This window comes from Monodelphis domestica, chromosome 5, assembly GCF_027887165.1.
Source record: "Monodelphis domestica isolate mMonDom1 chromosome 5, mMonDom1.pri, whole genome shotgun sequence".
In the NCBI taxonomy this organism is placed as follows: Eukaryota; Metazoa; Chordata; class Mammalia; order Didelphimorphia; family Didelphidae; genus Monodelphis; species Monodelphis domestica.
Window position 1 is genome coordinate 33,269,342 of NC_077231.1, and position 18,277 is coordinate 33,287,618.

An 18,277-nucleotide genomic window follows, 5' to 3' on the forward strand; every position below is an offset into this window, starting at 1 on the left:
AGATCCTCCAGCTCAATCCCCTGCCTCTCAGTCAGTTACTACTCCACCGCTAAGCTTTAGTGTGATCATCTGGTCCAGTGGTTCTCAACCTTTCTAGTGCCCTGACCCTGCAATACACTTCCTCATGTTGTGGTGACCCCAAACCAAAAAGCGATTTTGGTGGCGACTTCACAACTGTCATTTTGCTCCAGTTATGATTCGGAATGTAAATACCTGATACGTATTGTGTATCCTCATTGCTACAAATGGAGAGGTTGAGACCCGCTGATCTAGTCAGGCCTTTGGGAGGTTCTGTGTAGGAGAAGACATGCACCAGGGATCTGACTGGCATGCTCACAATCTAGAGACTTTCAGATTTAGATAGAGATCCCCTCGGACCCCACCAGCCACCCTCCCCTCCACTGTTTCACTGCTGCAATCCGCAGCCCTCATTCTATCGGCTTGAGTTGAGTTCTCTCCTTTCTCATCCTTAGTTGTAGAATATGTTGGTGCATCTCTGATTCCAACACTCTGTGCTATTTATTGTTAGGAGAGGTAGGAAAGCCCACAATACTAATGCCATTCATTATCATTCACAGAACACATCATCACTGTTCACTCATTTCATTGGTGTCCCATTCTTCATTGCCCCATTTGGACTTTTCTTGGCAAAGATGCTGGAGTGGTTTGCCATTTCCTTCTCTAACTCCATTTTTCAGATGAGGAAACTGAGGCAAAAAGGATTAAGTCACTTGCCCTGAGTCACACAGCTACTAAGTGTCTAAAGCCAGATTTGAACTCGAGTCTTCCTAACTCCAAGCCTGGTGCTTTATCTACTACACCACCTAGATGCCACATACATCAGGTCGCCTCACACATTGTAATACTACATCTCTACTAACCACACCCCATGTTGACAGAGCCTTCTCATCCTTGCCTCCCTCCATCTTCCTACCTCTCCAAATTCCTCAAGGTGCAAATATTTGTGTTTATAGTCAAAACCCTCCGAATTTCCCCCCAGACCTAGGGGCCTCTGAACCCACAGACCGTCAGAAATAGAAGAGAGCTTAGAGATCATTATGCCAGTTGACATTGTTAAACACTCACTGGGTACCAGGCACTGTGCTAAGTGCTGAGAATACTAGGGAAGCCTGACCCAAAAGAGGTCATCTTTTAATGAAGGAAACCAAATGCAAACAACTAAGATAAAACATGATATAAATGGAAGGTCATCTGAGAAGGAAGGGTCTAGGGGAAGGACAGTAGGGGCCAGGAAAGGCCTCTTGAACAAGGTGGGATTTAAACTGAATATTGAAGGGAGTCAATAAGGCAAAAGGTAGAATTGAAGAAGGAGAATGTACCAAACATGGGCGACAACCATTGATAAGTACCTCAACCCCCTCATTTTGTGGAGAAATTTTGAGGCACATAGGCTAGGAGACTTGCCAAAGTCATATAGAAAATTTAGTGGAAGAATTAGAAATAGAACTCAGGTCTCCGAGATCTCAGCTCAGGGCTTTGTCCCTCACAGCATCTCTTCTGGGAACCCAGGATAAAAGATCGTGGCAGAGAGATTTCTTCTCTCTAACCAGCAGCCTGATGTCAGATAAACCTTGTTTCTCTCACTCAGGCATGCTTCTTCAGAACTGGCAGATGGCAGAGGTCAAGGCTGTGGGGAGGTACTCTCTCTCAGAATCCCCACAAGGCCTTAGGAACCAGGCCAGCTGGTGACATGAGTCTAGGGCATTAACTGGGGCATGGCAAAAAAGGGTGGCTATAATTACCACCAGGAGGTGATTGAGCAATTTCAGAGAAAAAAGGATGGAAAAGAGAAGGAGGGACCCATCTCTCTCTCAGGCAACTCTGAAGCTACAAAACCACAAGGTACACAGAGTCCTAACCTTCAGGGGATCTGCAGAATGCCCAGAATGGAGGGAAAGGGACACACCAATAATCTCTACATGGTTATCCAGAGATCATAGCTGAGACAACCGCAGGTTGAGTGTCAAGGGGCCGGTGAGAGGGAGAGAAATAGCTTATGAGCAATTCTAGGCTCTATGGCAAACATTTTCCCAGGGGGAGTCACTTACACAAGACCAGGGAGTGTTAGGCAGGGAGGAACCAAGGGAACTCAGGAACCTAGTCCTGACCCATCCATCAGGTGGGATCCCCACTCCAGCCAAAAGCCCAGCAGAGAACTGTTGGAAGCTAAGCAACAATAGCAGTGATGTCCAAGGAGAACCCTTCATAGGACAATCTACCTAGTCATCTGACTTCAAGGAGGCCTTCCCAAGAAGAGGGGATACCTCTGACTTTCTTCTTCTAGTCTATTAGGAGATCTCCATTAAATCCAGTAACAAAGTCTAGGAGAAAGGTTGGTCTGTAACTTCTAAAGAATCAGTCTCAATGAGGGCATCGAATGACTATGTTTCCATCCTCCCTCCTCCCCTTGAGAAACTCCCACTCTGATGGAATACATAGACAAAGGCACACATATGGAACAACCAAGGGGTAAAGTGAAGACATCAGGGCTAGACCAATGGAAGAAGGTCATCAATGGGATCAATCAGGCAAGACTTCCCGGAAGAGAGGCCAGAACAACAGAATGGTGCAAAGAGCCCTGGATTCTGAGTCATGGAATATCAATTCAATTCCAAGCTGCTTCTTCCTAGTTGCATGAGCTTGGACAGACATTCATTTCTTTTAGGCTTGTTCCTTCACCAATAAAATGAGGATAATAATATACTATTGACCTCAGAGGATGGTTGCAAACCTTAAAGAAATATTGTTATTATGCATTATGTGCAGGATTGGGAAGGAAAGAGGGAGAGAGATAGGTCATGAGTAAGAGAAGGAAGAGGAAAGCTAAGGGGGCACCCACTGGAAGTGGGAAAGAGAATCTAAACAGCCTGTGTGAAGAAAGGCTGAGGTATAAACAGTGAGCTGAGAGCAGGTTAGCCCGGCTAGGGCAGAGTGAGAGCCAGAGAATCATGGAAGAGGAGAAGGGGGGTGAGATGGTGAGGCCCCTGGGGAAGGACAATTAAAAGATAAACAGTGAATGGAGATGGAAAACCAGGTTGAGTGTACAATCAAGGCAGACATCCTTTAGGAAGCAGGAAGAAGGCTGGGCTCCAAGAAAAGGAGGATCATTCAGGGAGTCCCATGAAAAGAAAAGTCTGATCAAGTTTAATAATGGCAAAGAATTTGGATAATGGAAGTAGTTCAACAGCTTCCCAGAGAATCCAAGCTCAAGAGTTATGGGGATTCATGGCTTGGGGGTTCAGGTAGGGGCAAGAAAGAGACTCTGATTGCAAGGTCCTTTAACTTTTTCATGACCTGAACATGGAAATATGGAATATGAAGCTATATTTTCCATTTCACAAATGGAGAACATACAGTAGGGCAGAGGGGGAGATATAGAGGAAGAAAGGAGAGTTGAAGATGGGACTATGAAGGGACCTCCAGGATGTGACAGGTAGAGCAGGAAATGGAAGCCAGATGGCATTGCTACTTCCTCCTTCATCTCTCAGGCTCTGAATTTGTGGCAGTTTTTCAAATACATGAAAGTAGAATGCCCTGCCCCTTCTCTCACCTCCTTGGAGAGTTCCAAGGCACCTCTAGCAAAGGCAGGGGCAGGGTCCAGTCCTGGCTGGACTGTCTTCATTCCTCTTCATTCCTGATATTGCTTGGTTCCCCAGCCATCCTTACTGACCTTCATAGGACTCTGCCATCTTCTCGTACCCATATATTCAGCCAGAGTAGGCGAGCCCCTTCTTTCCCTCCTTACCCACACCTCACCCACCCTCCATATAGAGAAGGGTAGAATCCAGAAATAACAAGATTTGTTAGTGATACAGAAACTCAATTCTGATTGAATGGCAAAAGCAAAAGTAGTTCTAGTGAACAAAGAAAGACACCCATCTCCCTCTGCTTTGGTGGAGAAGCAGGGAGCTAGGAAGGCAGAAAATTCCATACCTCATCACGTGATGTCACTGTAGAAATGCCTTATGCTTAAAGAGTTTTCCCCTGGGAAGTGTTCAGTGCTGGGTGAGTGGCAGAAAGGACAATATCCAGAAATGACGGTTTGTGTAGAAACAAAAGGCATCAATAAAACATTTTAAAACATAGTGTTGCAGGCAATTAAAAGTTACAGGCAAAAGCTTCCATTACTAGCCGAAATTCTCTTTGGTCCCCAAAGGGGAATGAAATCATCTACACTCAAAAAGTCTTGACACTGCTTTTGGGATTTGGCCACTTGGGCCCTCGGAATCAAGTTTATTGGCCTATTCAACAACAGTGGGTCACCCTTGGCTAATTGGGAAGTTGGCATCACCCATTGCACTAGATTTGGAGCCAGAGGACCTGGCTTTAAAATCTGGCTCAACTGTCTGATGCTGCCATGAACATTTCCATGTACAATGAAAAGAAAATCAATTATGTATTAAGCCACAGATCTCTATTACATACAGCTTGGGTCTTTTAAATATACAGGAAATTTCAAAAGCTGTAAAGTTTGGACAAGTCCTGTATGTTCTCTAGTTTTCTACTTCTTTCTTTAGCTATAATGTGAAGGGAGTGAACAAGAAGTCCCCTAAGGTCTTTTTAAGAATCTATGATGAGAGACAGGCGCTTCCACGGACAGAGCTGGGTTCAAATGTGATCTCAAATATTTCCTAGCTATATGACCCTGGGCAAGTCACTTAACCTCAAGTGCCTAGCCTTTACCACTCTTCTGCCTTGGAATGGAAACTTAGTATTGATTGTAAGATGGAAGATAAAGGTTAAAAAAAAAACATCCTATGATGCTTGAATTCTATAACCAGTGTTATCATGCAGTATGGATTTCCATATTCCTTATGCCTTGAAAGAAGACATATATCACACATACTGTACAGTACATTGAGCCCTGTAAGCTCCCAAACTGCCCTGCCTGTATCTTCCCTATCACCCTTTTGTTCTCTCCATGTATTTTTAAATCTTTCATCTAGGGTCTTTTTTTCCAACATAATTATGACCATCTCCTTTTCCCCAGGTCCTTTCAATTCAATAAATATTTATTAAGCACCTACTTTGTGCTAGACAGTATGCTAAACTCAATAGATTTAGAAGGAGCAAGCCAAGGAGGTCAGTAGTCTGAATAGGGGAAGGAGGGAGAGGACAGGGAGGATGAGCAGAGAAAATGCCCAGCGCCAAGAGACAGAATGCCTTGTTCCTGGAACAAACAGGAGGTCATTGTCGCTGGATTAAAGACAGAGAGTAAGGTATAAAATGCCTGGAAAGTTAGAAGGGAGCCAGGTTATGAAGGGCTTTGAATGCCAAACAGAAAGTTTTATACTTGATCCTGGAGCCACTGGAGTTCACTGAGTTGGGGGAGAGGGGGGGTAACAAAATCAGACCCATACTTTAGGTTGGATCACTTAGGTGGCTGAATAGAGAATGGATTGGAATTTGGAGAAACTTGAGGCAGGCAGACCAGTAATCTAGGCATGAGGTGATGAGGGCTTGTAGCTGAGTGATGACCATGTCAAAGGAAACAAACTCACACTGACCTTGTCTGAAAATGCATGCCTGTTTCCGCATCTCTCACCCATCCCACCTCTCTGCCAAGAGGAAGCAGGGAAACAGGCATCATCATCAGTCTTAGTTGGCCAATGACTTGTTCTAAATTTTTGTCTTTCAAAATGCTTTTGCTCTACTGTGTTGGAGTCACTGTATAAATTATTCCCCTGGTTCTTCTCCCTTTACTCTGCACCAGCCGATACAAGTCTTCCTAGGTTTCTCTGCATCCAATTGTCAAATAAATAACACAATTCCATTATATTCACAAAAGGGGTGGTCTGATATAGTGCAGAGCAGAAAGTCAGAAATCGGGGAGACCTTTGTGACCCCGGGCAATGCCACCTCTGCCTGGCTCAATTTCCCCAACTACAAAATGGGGATCATAGTAGAAACTACTTTTAAGAGTTATCATGAAGATTAAAAAGGATAATATTTGTAAAGCACTTAGCCCAGTAAATGCTTGTTTCCTTTCCCTCTAAGATTATAAATTGCAGAGAAGGTGCTAAACTAGATTGGTAAAAGGCATTTCCTTACACGAGAGTTCCCTTTTCCAATGAAATAAAAATCCAGTTGCAATTCCCAACATATTGTATTTTGTTCAGCCATTCCTTGATGGATGGGCATCCCCTTTGCTTCCAGTTCTTTGCTACAACAAAAAATACTTTAGCGAGCTATAAATGTGTCTGCACATATGGGTCCTTGCCTAGCTATACCTAGGAGTGGTATTGCTGAGTAGGGACTTTCCAAATTGCTTTCTAGAATGGCTGGACCAATTCACAGTTCTTTTAACAATTCATTAGCGCGCACGTGCCTCCACCTCCCCACAAACAATTTTCATTCTTGTTTTCTGGTCCTTTTTGCCCGTCTTTGCCAGTCTGATGGTTGTACTGTAATCTCAGAGGTGTTTTAATTGGTGTTTCCCCTATTTTTCTAGATTTGGAACATGTTTTCCATTTGGTGGTAAACAGCTAACATTTCTTCTTTTGAGGACTGCCTATACCTTTTCTTTGACCATTTATCTATCCAGGAATGCTTCTTGTTCTTACATATATAGTTCAATCAGTTCCCTGCATGCCTTAGACATAAGACTTTTATCAGAGAAGTTTGCTGCAAAGATTTTCCCCCCAGGAACTGCTTCCCTTCTCATTTTAACTGCATTAACTGTGCGTAAGAACTTTTCAATGTTGTATAATCAATATTATCCGTTTTATCTTCAGTGATCTTTTGGGAAAGGCGTTTCTGAGTCCTCCGACTTTAGCTGAAATGGGAGCATTGAGTCTCTTTTGGTTTCTGTCCTCAGATATGAAGAAGAAATCACCAAGCGGACAGACATGGAATTCACCTTTGTCCAGCTGAAGAAGGTACTCCCACTCCCCTTCCCGCCTCCCAGTCTGCCTGGCCCCAGAACAGAACGCAGGTCCCTCCGGCCAAGGATTCCTCACCTTTTGCATGTTATAAACCTCACTGCCAATCTGGTGAAGCCAGAAAATGAACCCCTTCTCAGAATCATATCTGTTGCCTCTCTTCATAACGGCAGGAAATGATCCATTAAATCATGTTAGTCGTTTTTTTCCTGTCCAAGTTCAGGGGCTCCCTGAAATTTCTCAAGGTCTATGGACCCCAGATTAGGAAGTCCTGGGGCAGCGAGGTGGCTCAGTGGATAGAGGACCAGGCCTGGAAATGAATGAGAGGTCCTGGGTTCAAATTTGACCTCAGACAATCCCTAACTTTGTGCCAATTCAACCCCAATTGCTTACCCCTTACCTTTTACCATGGAACCAATTCTTAGTATCCATTCTAAGATGCAAAGTGAAAGTTCTTCATTGTGTTTTGTTTTGTTTTGTTCTTTTGCAACTGCACCAGTGTTTATCCCAGACTAAACAAATAAGCAAATATGAGTATGCAAAGAGAGGATCCTACCCAAGACAAGGACTCAGTTCTTGTCCTGCTCCTTTTTCCTAGTCCTTTTAGATTCTCCCCAGGGCCGCTTCTCCTTCCCCTCCCTTCATTTCCCAGGATTTCTCCTCCCCAGCCAGACATTTTCCCTCCATAGAGTTATGGGGCAGCCCCCACATCTGCAGCTCCAACGTAGCCCACCTCCATCCCTTTCCTCACTCCATGCCTTCCTCCTCGCCAGGATCTGGATGCCGAGTGTCTTCGGAGGACAGAGCTGGAGGCCAAACTCCAAGGACTCCAGAGTTTTGTGGAGTTGATGAAAGCCGTGTATGAGCAGGTGAGAGAATCGGGACGTCCTAGTAGTCCTGAGCATGGAAAGAAGGAAGCTGATTTCCTAGGGAAAATAAACAAAACCTGTCCCTCTCCTCCCCCTGAGAGATCGCCTCATGCAATGTGGTGGAAAGGCCAAGAACCTCGGTTTCAGCCCCATTTCTGTTAACTATGCATGGTCTCAAGTGCATCACTTTAGCTCCCTAGATAGATTTCATCCATAAAAGTAAAGCTAACTGCGTTCCGAGATGCCTTTCCAGATCTTCTTTTAAGATCCACTTCTGATGACTTTAAACAGGTCAGTGACCATTCTGGGCCTCAGTTTCCTCATCTGTAAAATGGTCGGTTTGAAGCAAAGTATTTCTTAGGGCCTTCCAGCTGCCGTGTTCCGCCACTGGGATTCTTCATCCTCTTTTTTCTGTTTTGAGGGGCCGTAGAGGGAAGGCAGGAAGAATGCTGGGAATAATGGGACCTGAGCAAGCGGGGCAATTCCTTGGCCTTTTATCTGTCCAGCAAGATGGCAAGTTCCTAGATCAAGGAACAATTCTTCTGAGGGACTGGAAAGGTGGAGAAATTGTGACAAAAGACCCAGATTTGGGGATGGGTTATTGTGGTGACTGCTGGAGACCCCAGATCCCCACCCCCCAGGCCAAATTCTCTAAGAGTGGGGCAGAGAACGCGGTTCTTTTGTCCAGATCAGGAGCCCCAGGAGGCTCCCCTTCCAGCTTCTGCTAAGACCCTGGGCCCTGGGATTCCACACTCTAATCCAACATACACAAAGCCAGACCAAGCTGCCATTCCAGGGATTTTGTCCTCCCCATCCCTTACCCCACTGCCATTTCCCACACATTTTAACTCCCCTTTCCCCATCTGGCCCAGAGGGGCTGACTCACCCCCTCCCTACAGGTGTTGGCACACAATGACTCTGTTTACTTCTTTCTTACTCCACCTCCTCTGCTCCTGCTTCCAGCTCCTGCCTCCCAGGTTTGTTCTCAGGGAATGGGACATCCCATCCAAGGCCATGACTGATCCCACTCAATTCGTTAAGCACTTATTAAATGCCTGCTGTGTTTAAGGCAAAAGAGAGGCAGTGTGGTGTAGAGGATAGGGAACCAGCCTCAAACCTCTGAAGACTTGGGTTCAAGTCTCTCCTTTGACATATTTAAGCTGTGTGACCCCACACATGTTGCTTAACTGCTCTGGAAGCCTCTGGAAGCCATGAGTTGCAGAGGAGGTGTTGGCCTGTATCAGGAGAATTTTCAATGCCAATGAAAATATAGAAATCCAGGCCCTGTGCTATTCCTATATGTCAAGCACTATGCTAGGATGTGGGAAAAACAGAAATAAAAAGGGAGTAATTCCCTCCCTTAAGGGGTGTACAATTAACTAGGATGTTCAAGAGTTGATCCCCAATAGACCCGATAGTTCCTCTCCATCCGTAGGAGTTCACGAGCTCCAAGACTGGGATCAATCACCAACTTATAGGATCTAGAACTGGAAGGGGCCCCAAAGGTCATCCCATCCAAGCCCTCCCTTCCACGTCCAGCCTTCAGAGAGAAGTGATATGCTCGTTCCTGAAAATTCAGGATAGATTATCTCCTTGAGCTCCCCTTCCCCACTCCCAATGGTTACCTTCCATTCCTTCCCTTGCGCTTCACCCCTTCCCCACTCCGAGGAGCTTCCTGGCATCAACCCCCAACTCCTCTGACCCAAGAGCAGAAGAGCCCACCTGATAAACCATAGATTTGAACTTAAGAGCAAAGCTGGCGGGATGGATTCTGATGCAGCCGATGAAGAAATCAGAGGCTGTTATCCTGAATCTCCCTAGAAGAATATGGGCAGCATTCTTCTGAACCTGAGCCATACTAGCGCCTCTGGCCAGCCCGTGGAGGGCTCAAGCTGGGGGGTTGCTGAAACCCTTAGTTAATCTCTAAATATCTCCCTTTCTTTGGGTGGGGAGTCGGTCTCTTCTAGTCTGTCTCTCCATGCCTGGCACCAAGGCACTCCAGCCATGATTCACATTACTCCTGTTCACATAAATTATTCTTTGGTTCAAGTGGACACCTCATTCTCCCCCGTTTTGAAAATAAATAAATGGGCAGAGTGCCAGGCTTCAATGCTGAGGCAATAAGGAAAAGGTAGAAAAATGGAGTAAGGTGTAGAGGAGGCTTCAATAGATTGGACCAGAATCCAGGATGGAAAGTTTGGGGTGTGGGGATGAGGGAAGGAAAAGATGTCTGTCCCAAGGAAGGCACACTTAGGTGAGGAAATGGAGAAGTAAGAAGCATCAAATCATAGGATCTTAAGATTTCTAGATGGAAAGGACCTTAGAGACCATCGAGATTACATCCCAACCCTCATTTTATAGATAAGGAACTTGAGACACAGAAAAGGGAAATTATTTCCCCAAGGTCATACAGAGTTAGGATTTGAATTAGAGTCCATTGTCTCCCTTCCAGTGTTTTGTTTTCTTCTTTCATAACCCCACAAATGTTTTCATTCTGGACACTATCTTCCATGGAGCTGAGCTAGTAAGGGGGATTTCCCCCCAAATGGAATCCTATGCATCCTTCGTCTCTGTTCAGCCCTGTTCTTCCCTCTTCCCAGGAGCTGCAGGACCTGATGGCCCAAGTCAAGGATATCTCAGTGACTGTAGGAATGGACAGTCGCTGCCACATCAACCTCAATGACATTGTGGAGGAAGTGAAGGCCCAGTATGATGCCATTGCTGCCAAAAGTCTGGAGGAGGCTGAGGCATTTTCCAGAAGCAGAGTAAGAACCAACAGGATGGAAAGAAGGGAAGAGGAGAGGGGCGAGCATGTTAGTGGGGCTTCCTTGTGTCCCACGAGGGTAGGAGAGAAAAGTTGGGGGTTGACTCCAGGAAGCTGTCCCAGCCTAGGAGTAGAGAGGGGGTTAAGGGCCAGACAAGGAATGGAATGATGGGGAAGATGAGCTCGGAAATATCGATCTTGACTTTTCATGAAATTCAAGAGAAGTTTGGAGAAGGGATGGGGAATAAAATACACAAAGGAAATTTGGGAGAGAAAGAGGTAGTCTTGCCTAGTGGAAAGAGCACTAGACCAGGAATCCAGTTGGCTTTGTCACCAACTGGCTCTGTGACCTCCAACAAGTAATTTCTTCTTTCTGGGCTCCAGTTTCTGGTGCAAAAATGAAGTTGAACCAGATGGCCCCTCCTCAACTTCTGAGAAACTGAGAGAGAGGGAAGAAGCAGATCAGTCCATTAAGTATTGATTTTGCTTCTGCTACATGACAATTGGGGGGAGCTGCAAAAAGAGGCAGTGAGGGGCAAACACAGTAGTCTCTGCCCTCTGAGAGTTTATGGTCTCATTAGGAAAATGAGGCAGAGACCTGCCTGTGCTGTGTGTCTATCTGCACTGGCCCCTTCAACTCAACATGACCCAAAGTCAACTTATCCTCCTTATCAACCCATCCCCATCCCATCCATCCTTCCTCCTAGCTTTCCTATCACTTCCTCTTCAAGCATTGGAAATAGCTTGAGTCTCTCCTCTGCCTCTCAGCCTCCCATCCGTTTCCAGGTATTCTACATTCTACTCCTGCCTTAGCTTTTATCTGGCTCCCTCTCCCCAGGCTCCTGAAGCCACCCTATTGGGCTGTCCTCTAGAGAATAGAGATGATGGAAAAGGGGGGAAACTAGAGATCCAGGGAGTGAGAAGACGTGGGGAGAATAAAGAAGTGGACAGAGGAGACCATGTTGAGGAGAGGGAGACAGGAAAGACGGTAGGGAAAGGAGAAACAACGGTGGGAGAGAAGGAAGATGGGAAGAAATAGAGCACCTGGGGCAAAGGGAAACAAGAAAATGGGAAGATGAGCAACTCTCTCTTGTTGAATTCTCAGCTGGAGGAGAGGGCAGCTAGATCTGCTGAGTTCGGGAGCAGCCTCCAAAGCAGCCGAAGTGAGATCGCCGACTTGAACATCCAAATCCAGAAGCTAAGGTCCCAAATCCTCTCTCTCAAGAGCCATGTGAGTGACTCAAAGGGGCTGAGCCACCGGGTGGGAGATACACCCATATCCAGACCGTCTCTCCAAGGTCTCTCAGCCAATAAAATCCGACTGTGCCGGAACAACGCAAGCCCAAAGGATGGTTTTAAAATATTTGGGGGCAGGAAGCAGGATGGGAGTAGAGTGGAGCTAGGTGGCTCAGTGGTCTGAATACAGACCGAAGGAGGCCATCTCCCCTCTCTTTACCTGATGAGGTTTTTCCTTGTGTCTTCTTTTACAACATGATGAATATGGAAATAACGTTCTGCATGATAGCACACGTATTCCCTATATCAGATTACTTGCCTTCTCAGGGAGGGAAGCTGGGAGGGAGTGAGAGAATTCGGATCCCAAAATGTCAGAAAACAAATGTTAAGAAATGTTTCTGGGGCTAGATTTCCAGGTCTGGAATCAGGAGGACCTGGATTCAAATCCGACCTCAAATACTGCCTAGCTATGTGATCCTGGGCAAGTCGTTTAATGCTATTTTGTCTAGCTCTCACTTGCTAAGACAGAAATAAAATGGGTTTTTTTGTTTGTTTGTTTGTTTCTACACATAATTGGGGGGAAATAAAATAAAATATAAGACGGGAAAAAATGATTTGCCCAGGATCACATAGCTTGAAAATGTCTGGGGTCAAATTTGAACTCGGATCTTCCTAACTCCAGACTCAGCATTCTAGCTGTTAAGTCATTTGATTGCCTCTAAGTGAGCTTAATAAGGATCCTTTCCCTGCTTATGTCACAGGGTTGTTTTAGGTCTCCAATAATAATAGGGTAAGAGGGACCGAATCTATGGTTTCAATGGTGTAGGGAATTCCTAATGAGGAAACTCTGCCACTGAAGGTCAGCACCTTCTCTGGAAGTTTAGTCTGAGAAACAATATAATAATATACAATAGAAAATAGATTTCTTTCTATCTACAAGGATAAGGTATATTTAACCCTATGAATATAATATACAATATTTTTATAAATATAATATAAAGAGTTATTTATATATAAGTATAATATAGATATAGATGTATACAAGTATACTATATTTATGTATACATATAATATAAAATATATGAATATATCTAAAATATATTTCTACATATAAGTATAATATAAATATATTATATAAGTATATTTTAAATATATTTTACATTAATATGAAATATTAATGTGTATGACAAATATTTGTCTAATATATGTATACTAAAATATGTATTTATATGTACATAATATAAATAGTGTAAGTATAATAAAATATAAAATAAATAGTATAAGTATAATATAAAATATATTTATAAGTATAATGTAAATATATTTATAAATGTAATGTAGTTATTTATACATAAGTATAATATAAAATATAAGCATACTCTAAAAATATATTATATATGTATAATATTTAAAATATATTTCTACATATAAGTATAATATAAATATGTATATATATATAAGTATAACAAATATTTCTGTCTAATGTAATATATAAGTATGCTATACTTATTTGTGTAAGATAAAAGTATATTTCTACATATAAGTATGATATAAAACATGTTCTTATAAATGTATAACATAAATATCATGTCAAATATAATAAGGCTATATAAAATATTTATATATAAATATAATATAAAAGAATATCTCTACCCAGAAGTATGATATAAAATATGTATTTATATACAAGTATAATACAAATATCTATCTATATACTATAAAATGTAAATGTACTTATATAGAAGTCCAATATAAATATATTTGTCTATACTCTAAAATATTCATTTATATCAGTATTAGATATATTTCTATAGAAGTATATAGAAATATCTTTATTTTTATATATAACTGTATTCATGAAATAATAATAAAATAAATAAATGAACATAATCTTTAAAAGTAGCCTTGAAGTTAAGTGACTTGCCTAGGGTCACACAGCTAAGATGTGTCAGAGTAGGACTTGAACTCAGGTTCTTGCAGGCTTCCAGGCCGACCACCTTTCCCTGTAGGAACTGGGAAGGGTACTGCATTACATTCAAGCCCCTTCTTATTTCTGATGGGATTTCCCCAGCTGGATCCCTTGAGGCTCTCCCTCTTCTCTCTCGGACTGTCCCTCTCTGATCATCTCCCCTCCTTTTCCTGACTGCAGTGTCTCCACTTGGAAGAGAACATCAAGGCGGCCGAGGAGCAGGGCGAGCTCGCCTTCCAGGATGCCCGGGCCAAGTTGACCCAGCTGGAGGAGGCCCTGCAGCAGGCCAAGAAGGACATGGCGGTCCAGTTGCGGGAGTACCAGGAGCTGATGAACGTCAAGCTGGCCCTGGACATCGAGATCGCCACCTACAGGAAGCTGGTGGAAGGGGAGGAGTGCAGGTGATGGCAGGGCGGGAGGGGGAGGGGAGAGGGGGAGGGCGGGGACCCTGGGCCACCTCGTCTCACCCCCCCCCTTACTGAACAGATGGGAAGACCGGGGGGGGGGGCAGGAGGGGCCACAGGTGAGAATGCCAAAAGTGTTCCCCTCCAAATCGACCATTTCCTCTCCTGTGAAGTGAAAATAATGCTTGCACTTCCCTCCTCCCCCGGTAGGGGACTCCAAGAGACGGTGTTAGGCAAAAGCCCTTTGTAAGCCGGAAATACTCTCCAGAGAGGGAAGTCCGAGGCTAGATTTGAACGCATAGACACGAGGCTTCCTGACTCCAGGCTGGACGCTCTACCCCCTCACGGTGCCCCGCCACCCAAATGGAGTCATGAGGAGTCAGACACCAACCAAAAGGGGGTCCCCGCAGGCTCTCTTGCCCTCCTTGTCCCTCTGCTGTTGGGGTTGCGGGGGAGCTCCCTTCTCCACCTGACCTCCTGCTTCTCCGCCCCCAGGATGGACTTTCCTTCCTCTGCTGTCGTCAGTGCTGTCCAGTCTCGATCCAGACCCGGTAAGTTTATTCATCTTGTTCTGTGTGTGTTTGGGGGAGATGGATGGGGTTTGGAACCCTCGGGGGGGGGGGGAGCCTCATTCCTTTTTTAGAGGACTCCAAAAGCCGCTCGATCCCATTTAATAAACTTGTATTGAATACTTACAACATACAAGGCATTGTGTTAGGTACAGAAAAGCCAAGACTTCCTTTTCAACCAGCCCGGACCCCCCCCCCCTCCATCCCAGAAACTTCCTAGCTGGGTGACCTTGGGTAAATGAGAGACAGAGACAGAGACAGAGAGAGAGAGAGAGAGACAGACAGACAGACAGACAGACAGACAGAGACAGAGACAGAGAGAGGGGGAAGGAGGGAGGGAGAGGGAGAGGGAGAGAGAGAGAGAGGGAGGGAGAAAAAGAGAGAGAGAGAGAGAGAGAGAGAGAGAGAGAGAGAATGAGAGAGAGAGAGACACACACAGAGAGAGGGAGGGAGAAAGAGACAGACAGACAGACAGATTTGCCAGCTATGCAGAAAGGAATTGGGAAAGGAGGATGAGATATTGCTGGTTCACCTCCCACATTTATTTCCCTTGCAGCTGCTTCCAAAACAGTCCCCTCCAGGACCCCCTCCCGACGAAGGAAGAACAAGGGTCCGGTGATTAAGATCACAGAGATGTCTGAGAAGCTCATCTCTCAGGAGTCTGAGGCCACTCAGTGAGGCAGCAGGGGCAAGGGGGTCCCCCCCGCCCAGCTAGCCCCTTCCCAGTAGGAAGTGTCTCAGAGAAGATGCCTGGGTCTTTCTCCAAGCTGTCCACGCTTTTGGTGGGAGAAAGTGTCCAGAGAGGGTTCATGATGATTCTCCTTCACTTTTATACCTCCAGCAGTATCACCGTTTTCTGGAGTTTCCACACTGGGCAGGGCCATTTGCCCAGCTTCCAGGACGTGCTAACTGGACTTCAGGACCAATCTTGCCTTTATTACTTGTCACTTCTAGGACTTCCTCTGATTCCCTCTCCCACCATACAGTTTTCGTTTTAGGTTTGGGGATCAGACTTATCGTGTTTCCCTGCCCTGGACACACATCTCAAATCCCTGCTTCCCCACAGAATTGAGTGAGCAAGCTTCTCATTGCTCCTCCATGTTGCCTAGCCTAAGTCTGTCCCTCATCTGACACCTTCAAGGGATGAGTGGAGAGAAGGAAGCTTGGGTGAGGACGAAAACCTTCTTCCTTCTTGCCAGCATACTTGCTCCCTAAACACCTGACAGTATTAAGAGTAGGCAGGGTGTGGAGAGTTCTAGGGGAGAAACTGGATGTTCTTCTGAGTGGGACCAAGGAATTAGCCTTGAGGCTCCTGGGCCATGATGACCCAACTCAGATATCCCATCATCCCTCCTTTTTTCCTTCTGCCCCGCATGGGTCTCACACTCCCAGGGTCTTTGTTCAAACTTTATCATCCCCAGGAGAGAAATAATCCATTGGCGTCTTCCTGAGCCAGCTTCCCATCTTCTCATCTGGGAAATATATTCTTGCCATTCAGTTGGACAGGGTTAGAAGAAGAACCCTTCTCCCAGCTAGTTCCAAGTTCTCATGGATGTTGTAACACTTAAACCTTGCCATACACCCCTAGAGGGGACCAAACAGAATCTCATCTCACCTTATTCAGGTGCAGCTACTATGGGGTCTAACCAGGGCCCCTTCCTTGTTCTAGTGTCCCTGTGGCCCCCATGCTCAGAATTCCTGTTCTCTAGCTATGTGCTCTGCCCCCAAAGGCACATGTCTCATATCTCCATATAGCCTGTTCCCTCCCTAACCCCCAAAGATAGAACCAGAAATGCCTTGTATACCCAAGGCTTAGTCATTCATGACTGGGTTTGCTGCCTTTGACCTTCTCCTGAGACTAACGTTCTACCTCTTTACCCAATGCCTTCCTGCCTGCCTTCCCATTTGGTGATGAAGAAGGCTAACTTAGAGACCTTTGGAGCCCTGAGGGGAGAGGATCTAAGAATAGGCAGGTTCTCCTTTGCTCTCATCCTCTACAGCTACCCTAAGGAGGGGACCCAATTGGCGCAGAAATGAATGTCTTCAAGAAACCAAGAGAAAAACTTTTATTCAATACCTTAAAAAAGGCATTTGGGTCCGTGACCTTCTAGCTCCTTTCCCCAGCTGATTTCAGACTGCCCCCTCCTGCTCTCTTTTTTCCAGCCTGAAATCTCTCATCAAGCACAGATGAGACCCACAACACACGCTCCTCCAACTTCTCCCATCTCCTAGCCCCGCTTTTCCCTTTCTCTGTACTCTGGGGCTCCCTGAAGCTCCCAGCCCTGACCTTCAGCCCAGTTTTCAAGGCACCAACTGCCTAGACTGTCTCCTTCTTTAGTCTTAATGTCCTTAGTACTCCAGGCTATTAAGGGTAGTAGAATGTCATATCAGGTGAGAAATCAGGGGACACAAGCTCAAACACATCTCCAAAGAGATGCCCAGCACCTTCTCTAGGCCAAACAAAGCCACTAGCTGCTGTTTTTCATGGTATTTATTGGTTTCTAAGGGTGTAATATGTCAATGGGATATGAGATACATAGAAATATATTTTTTTCATAACTTATGTGGCTCTTAACTTATTGCCTCTCTTCCTCTGTCTACATCAATCACAACTGTAGACTGTCTGTGGACAGCTCCTGTCCTACACCTGTACCTCATGGAATGGGCTCTCCTAGGACAATTCTCCTTCCTCTGCCTGGTGGGGTTCTGAATAAAGTGTGCTAACATCATGGAGACTTGTCCGTTTCTCTGCTCCCTCTTGTGTTGGCCATTGGAGAAGAGGGTTAATGAGAGAGCCAGGACTGAACCAACCTTAGATTTGTCTAATAAGCGCTAGCTACCAATTCCCAAGTGGGAATAGTCCAAGATATCTTGTCTTTACCCCCACATGTTCATTTTCACTGTTTTCTAGATTACCTTGATCCCCAAACCCCCAACTCAAAAGACACTCAAAGAAAGACTGAAAGACTCCCAAGAACCCTCGTTGTTCCTCAGCCTACCTAGCTCCCTAAGTTTGAACATCTATGGAAGACAAACCCAATGACTTGTTTCCCTTGCTCCATCGCTGTCATCACAATTAGAGGTGTGATTCCAGGATTTATTCCTTCCATCATTCTATAATTTTTATATCTGCCCAGTCTACACCATACCAGAGATTTGGCTAGGGTTTATTTGAAAGAGGCAGTGTGGTATGATGAGTAGAGTGCTGACTTTGAAGTCATGCAGACCTGGGTTTACCTTCTTCCCTTCTTCTGGTGCCTTCGAGTTGCTCAGTCACTTCACCTCAAAAAGAATTCCTTGGGCTCATCTACTACCTTAGTCATAATATGGCATTGCTACACTAATGAATCACTGATCATCTCTGTCTTTGAGAACAAAAAGGTACAAAAGAAAAGAGAATCCACAAATTCTGTTTAATAGGGTCAGGCAAACTAGAAATGGGAATAAAGGAAGATACATTGTCCTAGGATGGATTTGGGTCAGACAGGCTCACTGCCCTCTCTAGGTTAGGAACACCTGGCTGCCTCAGAGCCCCGGAACAGAACATTTCTGCCTGAGACAAGA

The 18,277-nt window shown here is 45.0% G+C and overlaps 1 protein-coding gene across 1 annotated transcript in view; it reads left to right on the forward strand.

Moving 5' to 3' along the window:
* The window catches only part of KRT80 (keratin 80), a 34,647-nt gene extending 17,205 nt beyond the window's left edge, over positions 1–17,442 (forward strand). The window contains exons 3-9 of the mRNA XM_056798181.1: positions 6,839–6,899; positions 7,676–7,771; positions 10,372–10,536; positions 11,641–11,766; positions 13,921–14,141; positions 14,640–14,695; positions 15,270–17,442. Coding sequence (XP_056654159.1) covers positions 6,839–6,899; positions 7,676–7,771; positions 10,372–10,536; positions 11,641–11,766; positions 13,921–14,141; positions 14,640–14,695; positions 15,270–15,391 — 847 coding nt within the window. The 3' untranslated portion in view covers positions 15,392–17,442. The remainder of the gene's footprint in view (positions 1–6,838; positions 6,900–7,675; positions 7,772–10,371; positions 10,537–11,640; positions 11,767–13,920; positions 14,142–14,639; positions 14,696–15,269) is intronic.
* The last annotated feature ends 835 nt before the right edge of the window (positions 17,443–18,277 follow it).